The sequence below is a fragment of the Salvia splendens genome, chromosome 16 (assembly GCF_004379255.2).
Source record: "Salvia splendens isolate huo1 chromosome 16, SspV2, whole genome shotgun sequence".
NCBI lineage: Eukaryota > Viridiplantae > Streptophyta > Magnoliopsida > Lamiales > Lamiaceae > Salvia > Salvia splendens.
In genome coordinates this window covers 6465561-6483281 of record NC_056047.1, presented here as the reverse complement: position 1 = coordinate 6483281, position 17721 = coordinate 6465561, and the positions used below count along the sequence as shown (strand labels likewise).

Here is a 17721-nt window from a genome sequence, read left to right as displayed (position 1 = left end):
ATAATCATGTTAGCTTAAAGCCGAGCCGATTAGTCGAAGATACCATTAGCTGATGAGCCGATCAAACCAGGGGTAAAATAGTGAAAGCGTACGGTTATGATTGTTTATTAGCACGATGATAATTATTGATCTATTAAAGAATAATTTAAGAACCTTTTTGTTTCCTAAAACTAAATATTATTGCAGATAAAAAAGAACCTTAATTTACTCTGATTTTTATGCAGACTGCTTCCATATTGTTATTAGTATCATTTAATGTAAACAATATTTACATAGACACACTAATAGCAAGAGAGTGAGGTATAAAAGTGTCAAATGTAGTTTATGAAACAAATGTTGAAAGTTATTTACAAAATTATAATGAACTTAAAAAAATTATAAATACATAGTAGACTTTTACGAAAATTTTAAATTGGCCTAAATTACCAAAATTTTAAAGAGTGGACTATGCTAATAGTCCTTGTCTTGTCGAAAATATTCAAAACCATAAATAAAGATATGGCATTTAGATTATAAAAAGAAAGATGAAAAAATATTTAAATATTGGCAAGTTACTAGACAATAATAGGAGTAATACATAGTATATATATTTAGTCAAATGCATGATTGTAAAATTACTCTTTCCAATTCGTATGACCATTAGTAGTACATTCAATAGTTTCATAGTGACAAATGCAATATATTTAAAACGCCATTTTTAATAAGATGCCTAAATTTCGTATCAATCATCGTAAAAGTAATAGGTATAGTAGCTAGCCACTTTTAATGAAAAAGTAAAATTAACCTTACTAGATCCACTAGTAAAGTAAAAAAGAAACAAACGAATAATATAATTAATGTCTTGACCTACAATTGAATAATAGTTTTACTATTGAAGTTTCATTTATTTAATTATGATAAAATCTCCAATGATTTGTTCACCTCTTGTTAGTAATAAAGGAGTTATAGATAGACATGAGTTGGAATTAAAAATAATAATAAAAAAAAGAAAAAGTTAGGATTAGAGATTGAGTGAGGTGGTTAGGAGGGTGCCAAATATTATGCCAGTCTTGTGACTTAATAGTCAAACACTAACCCCCCTTCCTTGTCTTTTGCCCATCCACTCCACTCCACTCATTTTTTTGTTACTTACAAGTTACAACTCACAACACAATTTGTATAATTTAATGTTTCCCAAATTTCCATTTTTCGGACCAATAACAATTGTTTTTAGCCATTTTAGGACAAGTTTTGTGTATTAAAAAGTAATGTTTTTATATGAATGCAATTATTTTCTCTTATAAATATGATGAGATGATATTCAAAGGAGTACTAAATTAATAAGTTTGGTTGAAGTCAGGGTGTAAAAAATCGATATTGCGAGTGTGGTAAGTATATTGGAAATTTGGAATGTAATCAGTTTTGGACTTTTTGGAAATTTCAGATATTCCGGAATTTTCGAGATTAATTATGAAAGTTTTGGATCTTTCAGATTTGGTTTTTCTATACTTCAAACCGATTCAAATTTATATTCTTTTCAAATTTGGCAAAAGTTTTTTCGCAAATACGAATAATTTTTGTATGGGCCTAATAGGTGTAATTAAAATGTGTCAAAGCGATAAGTCCAATCATTTGTTTATTTGGGCTGACATCGCATTTTATTGAAAATATATTTGAACGAAAAATGTTAGTAAAATTTATATTTTACACAACCAAAATTTTTAGCTCGTCCAAGAGTCACGAAAAAGGTAAATAAATACTACTAGTAGGAATTTTCACATAAGAAAGTAGTACTAGTATATAATTCTAAGTTATTAAAAATTTTTGCTAATAAATATTGATCGGTTTTAAACAAGAATTAAGTATTACGCAAACAATATTTTTGTTATGAAAAATCAATGATCAAATTAAATTTTAAGATTGGGTAAAATGAAATACTCCTAGAAAATATTTAAGATTTAAATTATCTAAAAGGTTTTAAGTTTGAAACTGAACTACTGCGTCAAATAGAAAAAAAGGAGGAAAAAAAGAGGAGATCACTGGTACGCTGCCGTTTCGATGCCACAACAATCTTAGGGTTTATGCTTCGCTCTCTATAGGCAACATCCAAAATCTATTTCCCCATTTTTGATATGGCTTTGTGGAGGCAAATCCAGACGGGAAACAGCCGATTATCTTCATTTTTCACTAATTCAAATCATGTATCTGGAATTGCGAATTTCACAACCAAATCAAGTCATTACATGGGTGAGAAATTGCAAGATGCTTTCTTCTGATCTTATTTTTTTGCTTGTTCGATTCAGTTTCAGAAAATGAGCTGCGATCGTTTTGATTTGAAAATGCAGTGAAAGTTGGGATTCCGGAGTTTTTGAATGGAGTGGGGCGAGGATTAGGAAATCATGTGGAGAAGTTGGAATCTGAGATTGGAGATTTGAATAAGCTTCTCGTCACTCGAACTATTAAGCTCAAGCGGCTCGGGATCCCTTGCAAAGACGTAAGAGAAATTTCTCTCTTTATGTACATATTTTAGCTTGTGTTTTAGTTAATGTGGGTTTTAGATGGATTGTGGATATTGATTTTGGTTTTGTAAAGGGTTAGATATATTCTTAAGTGCTTATTAGATCAATAGCCGAAGCTAGGAGCTGCTGAAAATAGATAGAAGCTTGGAGCTGCTGAAAACTGGTAGTATTATCTTCATAATGCCATTTACTTGTTTCATTGTTTTGCTTCCTTCTCTTGTTTGAGAATCTCTCCCTGAAAGATGCACTGGTGTGCTTCGCCTATGTGTCTATAGGTATTCGTATCCTTGTTACAGTTTGGGTGGAATAATCCCCACCTCTTGTATTGCATTACCACTTCTCTTGGTCAACAAAGGTCTTGTTGCCAAAATTGCTTATGTAGAAAGTATTAAAAGCGAAAGTTAAAATTATGTAATTTACAAACTTATTAGATGTATTCGGACCTGATTTTGATACTGTCCTAGTACTCACGTTGTTGTTTGTTCTCTTTTACACCCGGCTCATGGTAAATGGTTTTCCAAAGTCTTTTAATATATGATAAATTTAGACCATGTTGTTCGCTTTGCTTTCTGTTTCATGACTATTGGTTCTGCCAGCCTGAGCACTCTGTAACATAGGTTAACAAAACCATCATAATCAGAGCCGAAGTGAATATGCTTGATCATTGTAATTTTGCAACTGAAAAGAATTTGTCTAAGATATCGAATGAGACTCATGTTTTGGGTTGGGAATGTGGATGCATGAAACCCCTCTGGTCCCATCTTTGCATGATCTGGGGTCAGTCCTACATTAACTATTTCATGTTTACCTCAGCTCGTATGATATGATTTTATACTTTGAGCTCCAGTTGGCAAAGATGGGCCCTTCTATTGTCATGTAAAGCCTTAAAAGACAGAAGGCCATCTACTTTATTTAATATCTAGCTCAACGAGCTACATAATTAACAAGCTTGACAGTGACTTTTGTTGATGAGTTAGGTTTCCCATTTTGGTAAATTTGAGTAAAAAATGCATCATAAATCAAATATTAGGAGCGAATTGTGCATACTCATAAGCTGATGATATGTTAAATTTGCAAATGTTGTTACAAATATATGAACCATACTAGTTCGTTCATATCTCCAACCACAGACCTTTTTCTGTACTGGATAAACTCATGGAAGAGTGTTTGGTTATTTTTGCAGAGAAAGCTGATACTGAAGTATGCCCACAAGTACCGGCTTGGACTGTGGAGGCCTAGAGCTGAGCCCGTAAAATCTTGATGTTCAGAAGTAGCGGAATACTATTTGGCTCTTTGCTGGACTTGGTTCTTTTGCTCTGAAACACTCTCTTAGGGATTTAGGGTTTATGTTTTCTTAAAATCTGTTTGAGAGGTTGTTGATGCTGGTTTACCTCTGCACGGTGCATCTGGATGATCAATAACATCAAGCTGTTTATGCCAGTTTTAATGCTCTCTGCATTTGGATTTTTGAGGTTGTGATGGAGTTAGCGGGTCGAAGGATCAGATAAATCCCATTGACCGGCTAACTTCATCACCTAAAGCCTTGGATATATCTTTCAAATGGTGTAGAGCCTCAATTTCCATCCCGCCGGTTTTCGAACCGAAACCAAAACCGTGAAAAAGCCTCACGGTTCGGTTCCGGTTCCACATTTCCTAAAACCGGAACCGGTTCATGAACCGTGGGCAACACTAATCCCACCCATTGTTTTACCCCCCATTTATCCTCCCATTTTTCTATTGTATCGAGTAGTAGTACTTTGTTTAGTTAGTGGAGTAACTTTTCGCTAATTGGTTAATACAAATAAAGAGCTTTTTTAAAAAATAAAAAATAAAAAATAGATATTATAGTAAGAATAGTTTTATTATTGAGTTATATGTTGATTTTTTAAAACAGAAATAGTAACAGTTGGCTGTGAAAATGGGATGGAAAGAGTAAAATTTTGACTTTTTTGAGCCATAATTATAGCAAAAAATAAAAAATCTGAAAGTAAATATAGAAAGACACGATTTTAGCTGTCGATATAAAACGCGAAACGTATATATCCTCTCATTTCACTGCGCTACCAAAAAAGGGAAAATTTGAAGAAATGGCTATAGCTTTCTCTGCATTGCTGAAGCGAACGTCAGTGATTAACTCAGCGATCGGCGGTTTCCAAGCATCAAGGGCATTCGCGTCAGTTGCAGTGGGCTCGGACTTGATATCGGCCGCATCGGATATTTCCCTCCAGAAAGCTCGCTCTTGGGACGAAGGCGTTTCGTCCAAATTCGCCACCACTCCACTCAGACACATTTTCAAGGTTAATTCATTCCATCCATAATAAATGTGGTGAAAATCATGTTTTTTTTTTCAAGTTTAATTTTGGGGGGTTTTTGTAGGGTTTTCTGAGTTGATTACTTGGAATTCTAATTAATCCGTTTTGTTTTTTTTTTCAGGGCAAGAAAGTTGTTATCTTTGGGCTTCCGGTGAGTTATTCGTATCGATTTCTCCTTCTCTTTTGATCATTGATTCGTGTGTTATTTACTATTTAGGAGAATTCCTGCTTTTATTTTAATGTAATTAGTGATTGATCTAGTTTATTGTGTTGAAATGAATCTTTTTTATGCATGATGCTGCCATTTACATTTTGAAGAAATTCATTAGATATTTGTATATGTCAATGGATTGAATGTGTTTCAAAATCCAGTAAAAGTCACTCAAGAAAATAGCTCATATGCGAAGAATAAAAGACTTCGTCAGGAACAATTAATCTTTATATATTCTGTTCTTGAGGTTCCCGCGGATTGCTTGCTTAAGCGTCATTGAAGTATATTATTAGAAGTTCAACTCTTTAAAATTTGAATCTGTTAAGAAATTGTGATCCAATCTCTCCTGTCAATATATTAGGTGTGATGGTAGCATGAGGCCAAGTTCATTTTAGCTCATTTTTTCTATTATTTTGCCTTTTCTTTTAGAAAAATAGGGTAATTTAATCTGTTTCTCTGCATATTGATTGAGTTTGGTTTTACACCCTTAGGGAGCATACACTGGAGTGTGCTCGGCACAACATGTCCCTAGCTACAACAGAAATATCGACAGCTTCAAGAGGAAAGGAATTGATTCGGTTATATGTGTAGCTGTCAACGATCCCTATACAATCAACGCCTGGGCTGAAAAACTTCGAGCTAAAGAAGCTGTAAGTTTCACATTTACTGAATAAAACTTTGTTGTTTGAGAAAGATGAGCTGTTGATAATGGTGGCATATACTGATTTCATCTATATGGCCTTGATAGAGCTGTAGTAACTCATCAAGTCTTTTATCAATATCGTGCTCCAGTCACTTTGTTCTAGACATGTAGGTTGAGATTTAACGATTTTGTTCGTTTTGTGGTTTAAGTATTTGGTAATGCCGTGACTGAATACATCCTATATTTGCCTTTGCTATCTATTAGTCAGCCTCATTAGCTAACGGATTTGGTCCCTTTCTATAAGCAAGGGCCGTTGTCTCGGGCCTAAAGAATGGCTGATCTTTCGTCTTATGCTCGTGCTATTGAAGAGCATATTGACTGTGTGTTGGGTCTTCATCTTGTGTTGTTGCAGATTGAATTTTATGGAGATATCGATGGTAGCTTCCACAAGAAGCTTGACTTGATGATAGATCTATCCGCTGCATTACTTGGACCTCGATCCCACAGGTATTTTCGCTATGTGGCTGTGCGATGATATTCAGTTAATCTGGTTGGTTCTCTTCCAAAAATCAAACCATATCTATCCATCTCCATTAACCTTTGCGCTCTTTACGCGCAGGTGGTCGGCTTATGTGGATGACGGCAAGATTAAAGTTCTAAACATCGAGAAAGCTCCTTCCGAGTTTGACGTTTCTAGTGGCGACGTCATCCTCCAACAGATCTAAGGCAGTTGTTAATTGTTAGACTTCAGATTTTGCCACATTTTATATGGGCATTGTTTACTCATTCTGAATAAGGATGTCAAATTTCTAAAATTTGGTGCATTCCTTTTTTGCTATAAATGGACTTAATAGTCCAAATTATCTAAAAAATCATGAATTTTGGTCATATCCATGATGCTTGGATTAGTATGCAATTATCATACTGAGAAAAATTTTCATTGTTTACACTACAGTAAACGTGTAGTATGTTTCTATGTCATAATAACACGCCATTAATGGATAACTTTGTTTAACTCATTATAGTGTCTGAACAAATTTGTTGTTCAATAATTTCAAACTAAATCCATTTTCATGGATTTTTTATTGCTGTTTTAAAATTATGGGACATACTATTTGTTTAAAATTCTTTATTATTCCTGCGATTTGCCCATTTAATTCTATAAAATTTTTGGCAGCAAGTCTATGTCGTGGCTGTTGGACCAGCAAAATCTTGCTCACCAGCTCAAATAGTCAATTTAAAATTTTAAAAAAAAAGCTCAAATGGTCAATTTATATATTCTCATTTTTTGCATAAGTCGATTTTTACTTAAAAACTAAAGACCTCAGTATATTTTTTACAAGAGAAAATTATTGGTTATTTTTTGTGGATGGTTGGTTAATTTATTTTACTACATCGAATGAATTGGTTAAATTTTATTTATCAGATTAGGTCGGTGGAAGTTTAATTCGAACATACCTAGATGCTTATATGTAATAAAACTATATAATAATAAAACTATATAATAATAAAATCAACAAAAAGTTAATATCGAAAATGACATGCTAACGAAACGACGCCGTGTGATATTTTCATATAATCATCAATCATAAGACCATCAGCAATGGCGTCCGTGTGTCCGCCATTGTGCATGGTATTCACAGATACGGAATTCCGCCGAGGACACCGTAGTTCAGCGGCGTTACGCGGAATTCCGTCGCAACTGGCGTGCAGACGTCCGCGCGGAATTCCCGTTTATTGCATTAAATTTTTTTAATTGTGGGAAGTATTTTTTTAATTGTGGAAAGTCCTTCGGGAAGTCCTTGGGATGTCTGACACTGTGCAATGGGAAGTCCTTATGACGTGTCAGTGCAGTGGGAAGTCCGTATGACATGTCAGAAGGTGTTTGGGAAATTCCGCGCTAGTTCTGATGCTCTAACAAATTACAGTACAGGAGCTCAGCTCAGCTCCAGCCTCCAACTCTTCTTTGATGGCGTCATTCTCTCATCTCCTCTTTCTCTCTCTACTCTTTCACTCCGCTCTATTCATCAAATGCGACGGTAAGAATTTCCTCCCTGTTCCTCGTAACTACCGTTTTTCTGGATTCATCGCGAGATTTACTTCCGTTTTGCTTTTCTGCATTTGCAATTTTTCAGTTAAACCTCTTTAGGTCTTTCTCTATCTGAAGATTTTCAATAATATAGAGAAATGTTAGCTCGAATTTAGTCGGAAATTTGAAATTTGTATTATATTTTCACGCATTAGTTTGTTGACTTACTTAGTGGGTTATTGGATTTGCATTGCGATCCAGCTATTGCTATTTCGATTGATAACCTCTAGAATACAGATTGATTTTTCTTAGGGAATTTGGACTGTAAAAGATTATGCAAAAGTGGAATCTTCTATTCGGTTAATTTCCATAATTATTTGATATTTCCATCGTTCTGGGCTATATAACACCGATACGCCACCCTGTTGCCGTATCGCGTATCGGATACGTATCCGATACCGATACGCGACGGATACACCGTCGATACGTATCCTGGGCGTATCCGCGAGCTGGGCCGTATTGGGCCGGGAAACCTCAGATTCGATACGTATCCTTCGGCGTATCCGCGAGCTGGGCCGTATTGGGCCTTCATCCTCCTCTATCTGCAAAGATCTGAGGTTCTCCTCTTCGAAATCAACGTCCATCTCTGTCGAAGAACTTCGCAACTTTCAATTTACGAACTTCAATCCGATTTGGGAACAAAATCGACAGTTAATCGGATATGAAGAAGAAGAAGAAGAAGAAGAAAGGGGAGGCGCCGCTATTGCCTCAACTAGGGATTGAAGAAAATTGGAAATGGGAGAATGAATTGGGCAAGAAGTAGTCACGATGGAAAAGGAGTATATTTGGGGCTCATTTTTTGGGCCAATTTATTACTCCATTAACTTTGTCTAATTTTGTAACTAGAAATAAATATTTTGATCAATATTATTGGTAATATGGATAAGTATAACCAAAAAATCGATGTGGTGTAATCGACCATAAAAGAAATTGACTTTAGCTTTTAATATTTTGTAATTTTATTATTTTTATTTGTATAATAACATTAGAATATCTATTTTGTAATTTATTATGCACTATTATTATTTATTAAAAAAATAGTTAAAACGTATCCGCGTATCGGGTTGTTTGGGAAAGAGCCGTATCCGCGTATCCGTATCCTTCGGATACTGATACGCGTATCCGTATCCGTGCCGCATAGGTTCTGGGCATAGCAGTGTTTCTCTCTTCTTAAATTTCTAGAACAAGGAGTATAAGATTGCGCTTGTATACTTTCCTTTAAAGTTTGGTATAGTTTAAAATTAAAGGTCTTGCTTTACTCGAACGCTAGATCTACCATTTCTGCAATAATGATATCTCAATACTTTATTGTTGTGGACTTATGAGTGAAGATTTTAAACATCAATTTGAATTATTTATAAGTTTGGAACTTTATTGAGCTTGTTTAATGGTTGAATTAGTTAATTTGAGGTGAGATTTTATTGAGACGAGTCATATCTTATAGATCAAATACACCATCACCCAATATCTCATCTCTCACAGCTAAAGCACTTTCCCACTTTTCAGATATAGTAATAGGAAACAGTTGATGCATGTAGGCAAAGATAACTACATTGTCTGACAGATTGGTGGAATCTTGTTGATGCATGTTAACCCTGTTGATTAATGACTATAAGTTTGATATTTGGTGCTGATCTAAGTCGTGTGCTAAGAGTTCTGGTGTCATTTCTCATTTGCAGACGAGGAAGACAATCTTCTTCAAGGGATCGACCAGTACCGAACATCTCTAAACTTGACGCCTTTAACCAAGAGTGACCGAGCAGAATGCCTAGCTAGTGAAGTCGCGGATCAGTTGAAGAACCAACCTTGCACCAACACTACGGGCGCCAACACCGTGCCTGGAACCGAACCTCAGATTTCCAGCTTCCCTAACCTCCTAACGAAATGCCATCTGAATGTCACCACGACAAGGGACGGGCAGATTATGCCAGCCTGTGTCCCCAATCTCGATCCAACCCTTGTGCTCTCCAACTTCACAAAGTCGCTATACTCAGGCTATCTCAATGACACCAAGTTCAGTGGTGTTGGGATCAGCTCTGAGGACAACTGGATTGTTGTCGTTCTGACTACGAGCACACCTGAGGGTAACTACTCACCGGGAACTAACGAGAACAACGACGACAACAATGGAGCGGCTGGCCTCAGCCCGATTGGCGCCGTGGTGCTTCTGCTAGTTGGTTTGTTCATGTTGATGTAAACTTGATTGAAGAACAGACAATACACCAGCACGACGCTTTTATTGTATCGTTTGTTTGAGCCAGACGTTCTCTTACAATGTAGTCATATATGGAATTGTGTTTTTCTTTTACAAACTCATAATTTTTTGATGGGAGAGTCCTTGTAGTTTGTGTTTCTTGAGATATCTCGATACGACTAAACTCGTTTGAGTTTTTATAATCCAATTTTGTCTGAACTAAGACGTGACATACGGAGTTTATTTGAACAATGTTATTTGAACTAAGATATTCGGTGCCGGCAAAAAAATGATATATAAATTATAATTGCATTTTCCCTTATGAAGAAATTTTAAAAGGAAATTAAAAAAAAAGGAATGGACCGTTCCGTTTAGGATCGGGAGATTTGAACCCGACGTGAATCGAACACGCAACCTTCTGATCTGGAGTCAGACGCGCTACCATTGCGCCACGGATCCACATCATATTCATACCACAATACTATTATTTAACTTGACTCACTCCACCGACAGATTACCTTTTGCATACAATCATGTTTGGATAAGAAATAGAAATCCATTTATTCTCATTGTTCACCAACAACATTGATGCAAATGCACCACTTATTGAAGATGACACAATCAATACTACTACTACTACTACTACTATAAACTCTATTTATCCCTTACTTTGCACGCGAGCTCCTCAGCCGAATTCTTCCTCAGGCATTTTCTTTTATAACAAAAATTATTTTCATTATGTAATCGTGTTAATGATTACATCAAAAATTATTTGTCCAAAATAACTATGTAGTAATCCATTAAATCTTGAGGGAAAATCGTTGAAAAATAAGTGAATTTTTTATTATTATTTTAATTGAGAATTTACTATTTATCCTCAACGGCAGACCTTTTTTACATACCCTCCCTCAAATAAACGAGGTCGCGCGCATTTTGCTGAAAACAGAAAATAACCGACCACATAATCCTTCACCCTTCGCCTATTTATCTTCAACTTGGCTTTTCTATCATTATTCAACTTCCGCATTTTCCCCTCCTCTATTACCAACTATTCCCACAAGATGGCGTGTAACAAGACGTTTTTGCTGCTGTTGTTGGTTTGCGTCGTAACTGTGGGGCGCTGCTCCGCCCAAGAACCGGCCAATCGCGTCGAGCCCCAGTTCGACAAGGACGGTGATTCTTGGTCTGGTTGGGCCTACAACAAATTCTCCGAGTAATACAATCATACATTCTCTCCACATAAACTAAAAATATTTCATTTTTTGATTTGAGTCGTAATCTTGTTTAGGATCGGGCTTGTTGATTCAGAAAAGGCCAAGGATGTCGCTCACAATGTTGTCGAGAAAACATCCGAAGCTGTCTCAAGATCTGCAGACACCGTCAATTCTGCAGCATCTGGTATTCCTATTGTTTGCTAGTAATAATATTTATGAAAAATGGTTAATGGATGGAATACTTGCTTATTCACTTGGGTTAATTTGGGCAGATTCATCCAAGTATGCATCGGACGTGGTGAGCAGCACATCTCAGAAGGTCGGCAGCGCCAAGGACCAGGTTTCCGAGAAAGCCGGCGAGGCTGTGAAGAAGGCGTCCGAGATGGCTTCCGGTGCGAGTGAGGCCACCAAGCAGAAGACCAACAGCGCCTACGAATCCGCTTCCGATTTGGCACGTGAGGCCACAGACAAGGCTGCGGGCGCCAAGGACAATGTCAAGGACAATGCTAATACCGTGTATACCAAGGCTGGAGAGGCGGTGCAGCAGGGCAAGGGCAAAGCTGCGGACACATACGGGGACACCAAGTGGTCGCTGGGTGAGGCTTTTGATAAGGTCAAGGGGTCGATCTCGGATCAGGATAAGAAGAGGTTAGACGAGGCGCAAGAGAAGGCTAAGGGAAATTTGTCGCCCGAGGATAAGAAGAAGGTGGAGGACGCCAAGGAGAAGGCCAAGGGGTCAGTGACGGAGCAGGATAAGAGGAAGTTTGAGGAGGCGAAGGAGAAGGCCAAGGGGTCGGTGACGGAGCAGGATAAGAGGAAGTTCGAGGAGGCGAAGGAGAAGGCCAAGGGGTCGGTGACGGAGCAGGATAAGAGGAAGTTCGAGGAGGCAAAGGGGTCGATGACAGAGCAGGATAAGAAGAAGATCGAGGAGGCGGAGAGGGCTGCGCAGGGGATAGTTGATGCTTCTTAATTGTGTTGTGTTTTATAAATATATTTTGGTTTGGTAGGTTAGCCACATAAAGTGGTTTATAGCAGCAGAGGTTTTAAGACCTTGTTGCACTTTAGTACAATAAATATGATATATAGTTGTATACTTGTATATAGTTTTCATGTGATCATCAAGATATCACATATAATAAAATTTCAGTAAATGTTTCTTATATTCGTTAGTTGAAATCTCGGACTTTCCAGTCCGAAACCACTTTCCGGTACAGCTTACAAAAAGATGAATTGAGAACATCAGTAAGCAATTAAACAACACTAAATCAATTCCTGGTTTAAATAAGATACTTCCCAGATTGATACCAATTCAAACTCTCCACATATCCTAGCTTCCATCAACTCTACAAAAATCTTATACATTAAGGACCCGTTCACCTTCCCTGAAATGCCCAGAAATGGGCTCAATTCTGGGCTAAATCAGGTGTTCAGGGTTATGGTTTTATTACTGTCCAGCCCGTTAGATATGGGGAAGCCCGCACTATTCAGTGCATTTAACGCAAGAAAAAAAACTGACGAACTAGGTGATTTTCAATTCTCGTTTCACTTTTTACATCAAGAAATGATTGTGCAATTACATTTTTGCCCCTCATCTTCCCTTACCATCGCTGATTCTCTCTCCTTCCTCACATTCACATTTGGCAAACCCTAGGCAGCCGGCATCCACTCTTTCTTCTCCGACATACAGCCGGTGCGTGCATCGGCGTTTTGGAAAACTACTCTGGGCACGCTGCTCACACCCCGAATTGAAGGGGAGATTATGTTTTTACCCCAGAATTGAACGCAACTTTATTCCGGATTTCTCGCCCAATTTTTCCGTTTTGATTCTACAATTCAATTCAATTCAATTTTTCTTCTTATTGGCGTTTGATTTCCGTGATTCAGCTATTGTAGGGTGTGGAGCAAGGTTGATTTTTTTTCCGTGATTGTGTGGTTGGCTGATTTGGGATTTTGTGCACAATTTAGCGGAGCGAGAAGAGAATAAAAAATAGAGAAATATGCGCTTGTGATGGATTTAGGGAGTGAAAATTTTGGTGTGGTGAGCCTTATGAGAAACAAGGAGGCGGAAAGAGCTCGTGGCGATGAAATACATTGAAGGGGGCATAAGGTTTTCATTCTACCTTTTGTTATGCTGATTAGTACTACATTCTGATTAAATTCGTTCTTTTAATTTGATTGGTGCCCTTTTTTCATCCAATCTTTGTTTTCTGAACTAGATTGATCAAAAAGGTTGAAAATTGTAGTGCTGTTGCAGAGGGATCATTCCAAAGATGGCGGTGGCTGATGGACAATGTGATGACGACGAAGGCGCCGCCGCTCTCTTCAAGGAAGAAGGCGTCGACTACGCCGATGACATCGATCATTCCGATACACCTATTCTCCTTCGTCCCCTCGCCTTAGCTGCCGAGTCTGGCAACCTCGACGCCCTCCGCCAAGCGGTAGATGCTTTTGATCGTAAGATTGATGAATCCGGCTATCTGGAAATTGCCCAACTACTTTAAGCTCTGCTAATGACAGTGTGGAGCGAATGTTGGAGACTATTGGTATGGAAGGGGATACGCCTCTTCACCATGCTGTTGGAGACTCTGGTCTGATGCACAAAAAGAAGTTGAAAATTGTAATGCCTGCTGAAAATTTTTGTTTGGAGTTTGAAGGGGTATTTTTGGGAACACACTCATATAAAGAGAATAAATAAATAAACCATAAATGCAAATATGAGTTTATTTCTGCCTCCTCGAACAAGCCAATTGATTTAAGAATATGTGGGCCCAACCTTATACAAATAGCAAAGGAATTTAATCAATACATTTGGAATGGCGAACACTGAACACGCCCTAAGAGTTGTTTAGGCCAAAATAGCAGTATATAGCTTACAAATGTAACATTCAAACTCTGTGCTAAGATTCTAGTCTCGATTCGAGCTGGAAATTTATCAAGCATCTCATCCCATTAGAGGAAGCAAAGAACATCACCAGACTGGTGTTTCGTAATCACTGGTTCCAAATGCATGCCCTGAAGACGATGAAGAAAATATTAAAGTGGAACACGTAGAACAATTTGCTTAAAACTAATCAAACTTGAAATGGACCGATTACAAAAGTTAAGATAAAGGCCACTTCCTATGTTTCAGCTTCATTACATAGGCATATGCAAAACTTTGGCAAAGTTCGTAAATATATATCGGGAAGGGGGAAGAAGCATCTTTCGAGTTGAACCTAGTATTTCTTCAGCCTATAATCATATTGCTCCATTATAGAAACTAATGACAAAAGCTATAACAAAATACAAGTAAAATCAAGCGGCCACACAAACCAAGTAGGCAAAATTTATGTCTGTCATTTACATCCAACAGTGCAATATTCTTATGTAGTGTAAAGACTAGTATCGGTGTCGGTGTCATGACCTGAATTTCTTGTCCTTCAGAATTATAAGTTGGCCAACTTTATCTTTGACAAAGCTTTTTAAACCTTGAATTCTCTCATCAATTAAGTGGTAAAACAAGAGAACGAGGATCTGAGCCTTAGGCCTCACATGGGGGGGATTGACTGAGCTTATAAGCTCCACAAATGTTTAGGAGCTTATAAGCTTTTGAAAAGTGTATGACAAGAAAATACCCTAAACTTATAAAGTTTTAAAATAAGCTCCAAAAAGCAAGGTTCATCAATCTCATCTTATTTTTTCATATTCATATAAGCAACAATAAATTTACATAGATAACCCTACTGTGTTTTCCCATACCAGCATATATTTTTCCCATTTCATCTCCTTCCAATTTTCAATTTTCTCTTCATACTACAATTCTCTCTCTCTCTCCCTCTCTCTCTCTCTCTATATATATATATAACTGACAACTTATAAGCTCTTGAAACATTACATTTTATAAGTATAAGCTCTTGAAACATCTTATAATGAACTTAAGGTGTCTAAAATAAGGTTAGCCAACACCCTGCGGATTATAGTTCATGGCTCCCTATCAACAATATGAGATGAAGCATCCTTGAAATTTCCTATCAACTTCTCATTTAGCTTAATCAAGTAAAGCAACCAAAGTAGCAAGAAAGGTTCTCAGTATTCGCAGATCCAGAAAACTGAGGTATCACCGAGTCATTTGTGCATGGATTTCATCATGCCAATGTTACTTGATTATTCCCAATCAATCCAGTAATCCACTCTGGTGTTGTGCCAGCAAAATCTAAAAGTGCATAGTCTGCTAGGGTGATGGAATGATCCATTCCGTTTACAGCATGCAGAGAGTACAATTCAAAATGCAGACTCTTGGCAGAGGCCAGGAAATTCTAATGTCAACATTTCAAAGAATAAATGCTCAGGATTGTGAATTGTTCATAAACTGGAAACATGTAACTATTTCAATTTGCATCTCTCGTTACAAAAGAGCACACAACATAAAACATAAGGTCATTAGCCAAGTAAAAATAGGAGAAAGATATGAGCATGGCCAACAACCATTTTACAGCAGAAGAGAGATTGGAACTGGTCACATAAACAAAATCATGACTCGGAATTTTGATTCTGGAGAGTCCATCACACAAATCTCAGATTTCAAAAGAGAAGGTTTACAGCACCAATCAGCACCATGAACCTCAATACATGCTACACAAGGCTTCTGTTAACTCCTTACTGGAAAAACCAACGGAACTTAGTTCATCAATGGAGACATGATTGTTAGGAACCTCGCATTAAACAGAAATTTTGCATCTCCAACTCTAAGCTATCAATCCATTGCACATAGCCACATATGGAACCCAATTCTGCACCCCAAACTTAAAACTTTGATGAAAAACAATATGTGAGTTTCACCACATAATATCTAGCTACAGCTAATGATATACATATATACATGGAAAAGCTAACGACAAGTTCCCTCAGTTCAAGCTTAATTTTTAGTTCAGAAAATGGAAAATACGATATTAAGCAATTCATTCAAAGTACATAACATAAACAGAAAAGAATAGTAAATAACTACCCAATACTGCCCATGCCATTAACTGGTTCCACAAACTGTAGCTGATGCTGATGTTGATGCCCATCCTGATGTGGCTCTATCTGCTGCAGTGGCTGCACAGCACCACCATCAAGCGGCATTACAGAACTGCTAGCTGGGGTTCCCTTCCCTTCACCGAACCGCCACATGTACCATGCCCCGACTGATCTATAAGGCCTCCACTTCTCACACAACTGCTCCATCTGAGAAGGACGTGGCAACTCCTCCAAGCCATACAAGCACTGCACTCCTTTCCTAACCCCTAAGTCGCTCACCGGCAAAACATCCGGCCTGTGCAGTGAAAATATCATAAACATGTGGACCGACCACGAACCTATCCCCTTCACCATCGAAAGCATCGTGAACAATGACCGATCGTCCATCTTCACCACTGTTTCATCCGATAGAATCCCCGATTTATATTTATTAGCGAGGTCGTACAAGTAGCTAGCTTTGCGGCCTGAAACCCCGATTTGCTTGAGCTGCTGGGTAGAGAGAGCAAGGACAGAATCAGGGCATATTACTTCCTCTCCGCCGCAGAGCGAAACGAAACGTGTGTAGATGGAAGTTCCAGCTTTGTAGGCTAGCTGCTGGTAAAGAATACTCTTGGTGAGAGCGAGGAATGGGGGGTGGTGGGACTCGAAATGCGGCTGTGGATGGGAATCAATCAGTGGGGCCAGTAAAGGATCAGCTGCGCGGAGGTGTCGGATGGCTAATTCAATTTCCCCGTCGGCCGACAAGGGTTTGATCACTTGGGGGAGAGCTCTGGCAGCGTGGGAGACGCTACGCCGCCGGTTCTTGGCGGAGGCGGGGGTAATGGCAGCCGGATTGGGAGCTGAAGAGGACGAAGCGGAGATGGATGAATCATCGGTTGCTAGCTTGACAGCGGCGGTGGTCTGAGCCGATAGTTTGCGGATTTTTTGGGGGCGAATTGGAATTTTGGAGGGATTGTTGTGGGAGATCTCGGTGGGGATAGCGTGAGATGCCTCAGGTATGGAGGTGGCGGGCTGGGGATGAGGGATTTGGAGATTGGGGTCGGAATTGGGCGGTGATGGATGGGAGTTAGAATCTTGATGCGAATTGGGTTTTTCGATTTGGGATTCTGGTTTAGGTAGGGCTTCGATTTGGGTGTGAGCCTGCTCACCCATGAGAATCTGTTGCAGCGTGGAGGGGTAGTGAGGGAGAGAGAGTGTCGGCGGCGGCGGCGATGGTGGTGGGGATTATGAAGGCGAAAGAGGGAAACTTGGTATTGTTTGGGGGAGATTGCGGTAAAATTGCAATTTTTAGTTTCAGGAAATTACTACCTGTCCGAACAGTCACTCAACCGGGACGTAGTAGTTGATGATTTTGTCAAATGATGTTGGTTTTTTTTTCTAAGATTATTTAATTATACTAAATATGTAAAATTTAAAATATTAATTATGGGGTAATCATCAAATCAAATACTCCTTCAATTACTTATTATCAATATAAAAATATGATATTAAATAAAATGACATCCTTTTAATTATTTATTTTATTAAAACCATTATTTAAGTATCGAACCAATAGCCAACTA

At 38.1% G+C, this 17721-nt stretch overlaps 5 protein-coding genes and 1 non-coding gene across 7 annotated transcripts; 4 read left to right on the top strand and 2 right to left on the bottom strand.

Annotated features, from left to right (window-relative positions):
* The first annotated feature begins 1955 nt into the window (after positions 1-1955).
* LOC121770841 lies at positions 1956-3938 on the top strand. Its single transcript, XM_042167618.1, has 3 exons — positions 1956-2226; positions 2325-2473; positions 3682-3938. Exons 1-3 carry the CDS (start codon positions 2112-2114, stop codon positions 3757-3759), a joined length of 342 nt encoding a protein of 113 aa, XP_042023552.1. The 5' UTR covers positions 1956-2111; the 3' UTR covers positions 3760-3938.
* A 150-nt stretch (positions 3939-4088) lies between these two features.
* On the top strand, positions 4089-6479 carry LOC121770840 (peroxiredoxin-2F, mitochondrial-like). Its single transcript, XM_042167617.1, has 5 exons — positions 4089-4795; positions 4932-4961; positions 5513-5671; positions 6077-6171; positions 6284-6479. The coding sequence occupies exons 1-5, from the start codon at positions 4586-4588 to the stop codon at positions 6387-6389; spliced, it is 600 nt and encodes a 199-aa protein (XP_042023551.1). The 5' UTR covers positions 4089-4585; the 3' UTR covers positions 6390-6479.
* A 1080-nt stretch (positions 6480-7559) lies between these two features.
* LOC121772546 (uncharacterized GPI-anchored protein At5g19250-like) lies at positions 7560-10072 on the top strand. The gene is made up of 2 exons (XM_042169683.1): positions 7560-7703; positions 9433-10072. Exons 1-2 carry the CDS (start codon positions 7634-7636, stop codon positions 9948-9950), a joined length of 588 nt encoding a protein of 195 aa, XP_042025617.1. The 5' UTR covers positions 7560-7633; the 3' UTR covers positions 9951-10072.
* Positions 10073-10334: 262 nt separating this feature from the next.
* On the bottom strand, positions 10335-10406 carry TRNAW-CCA. Its single transcript has one exon. It is a non-coding gene; the product is annotated as a tRNA-Trp (tRNA).
* Positions 10407-10867: 461 nt separating this feature from the next.
* On the top strand, positions 10868-12321 carry LOC121770736 (ABA-inducible protein PHV A1-like). Its single transcript, XM_042167503.1, has 3 exons — positions 10868-11160; positions 11236-11345; positions 11434-12321. The coding sequence occupies exons 1-3, from the start codon at positions 11009-11011 to the stop codon at positions 12129-12131; spliced, it is 960 nt and encodes a 319-aa protein (XP_042023437.1). The 5' UTR covers positions 10868-11008; the 3' UTR covers positions 12132-12321.
* Positions 12322-13840: 1519 nt separating this feature from the next.
* On the bottom strand, positions 13841-17467 carry LOC121772371 (alkylbase DNA glycosidase-like protein mag2). Of its 2 annotated transcripts, none has more exons than XM_042169450.1 (2): positions 16146-17466; positions 13841-14173 (listed from the first exon to the last, which is right to left on the bottom strand). In XM_042169450.1, the coding sequence occupies exons 1-2, from the start codon at positions 17309-17311 to the stop codon at positions 14152-14154; spliced, it is 1188 nt and encodes a 395-aa protein (XP_042025384.1). In that variant the 5' UTR covers positions 17312-17466; the 3' UTR covers positions 13841-14151. The 2 variants fall into 2 exon arrangements, with proteins under 2 accessions (XP_042025384.1, XP_042025383.1); XM_042169449.1 differs by lacking the exon at positions 13841-14173 and adding an exon at positions 15499-15799 and having other exon boundaries at positions 16146-17467.
* Between the last annotated feature and the right edge of the window lie 254 nt (positions 17468-17721).

Excerpts from the sequence above, each read along its gene's own strand:
- LOC121770736 (XM_042167503.1), top strand. The coding sequence starts at position 11,009 with ATGGCGTGTAACAAGACGTTTTTGCTGCTGTTGTTGGTTTGCGTCGTA. Across the intron at positions 11,161-11,235 it reads GCCTACAACAAATTCTCCGA|GATCGGGCTTGTTGATTCAG; the intron begins GTAATACAATCA and ends AATCTTGTTTAG. Across the intron at positions 11,346-11,433 it reads CGTCAATTCTGCAGCATCTG|ATTCATCCAAGTATGCATCG; the intron begins GTATTCCTATTG and ends TAATTTGGGCAG.
- LOC121772371 (XM_042169449.1), bottom strand. The coding sequence starts at position 17,311 with ATGGGTGAGCAGGCTCACACCCAAATCGAAGCCCTACCTAAACCAGAA. Across the intron at positions 15,800-16,145 it reads AATGGCATGGGCAGTATTGG|TAAGGAGTTAACAGAAGCCT; the intron begins GTAGTTATTTAC and ends TGGTTTTTCCAG.
- LOC121770841 (XM_042167618.1), top strand. The coding sequence starts at position 2,112 with ATGGCTTTGTGGAGGCAAATCCAGACGGGAAACAGCCGATTATCTTCA. Across the intron at positions 2,227-2,324 it reads CAAATCAAGTCATTACATGG|TGAAAGTTGGGATTCCGGAG; the intron begins GTGAGAAATTGC and ends TTGAAAATGCAG. Across the intron at positions 2,474-3,681 it reads TCGGGATCCCTTGCAAAGAC|AGAAAGCTGATACTGAAGTA; the intron begins GTAAGAGAAATT and ends TTATTTTTGCAG.
- LOC121770840 (XM_042167617.1), top strand. The coding sequence starts at position 4,586 with ATGGCTATAGCTTTCTCTGCATTGCTGAAGCGAACGTCAGTGATTAAC. Across the intron at positions 4,796-4,931 it reads CACTCAGACACATTTTCAAG|GGCAAGAAAGTTGTTATCTT; the intron begins GTTAATTCATTC and ends TTTTTTTTTCAG. Across the intron at positions 4,962-5,512 it reads TTGTTATCTTTGGGCTTCCG|GGAGCATACACTGGAGTGTG; the intron begins GTGAGTTATTCG and ends TTACACCCTTAG.
- LOC121772546 (XM_042169683.1), top strand. The coding sequence starts at position 7,634 with ATGGCGTCATTCTCTCATCTCCTCTTTCTCTCTCTACTCTTTCACTCC. Across the intron at positions 7,704-9,432 it reads TCTATTCATCAAATGCGACG|ACGAGGAAGACAATCTTCTT; the intron begins GTAAGAATTTCC and ends TCTCATTTGCAG.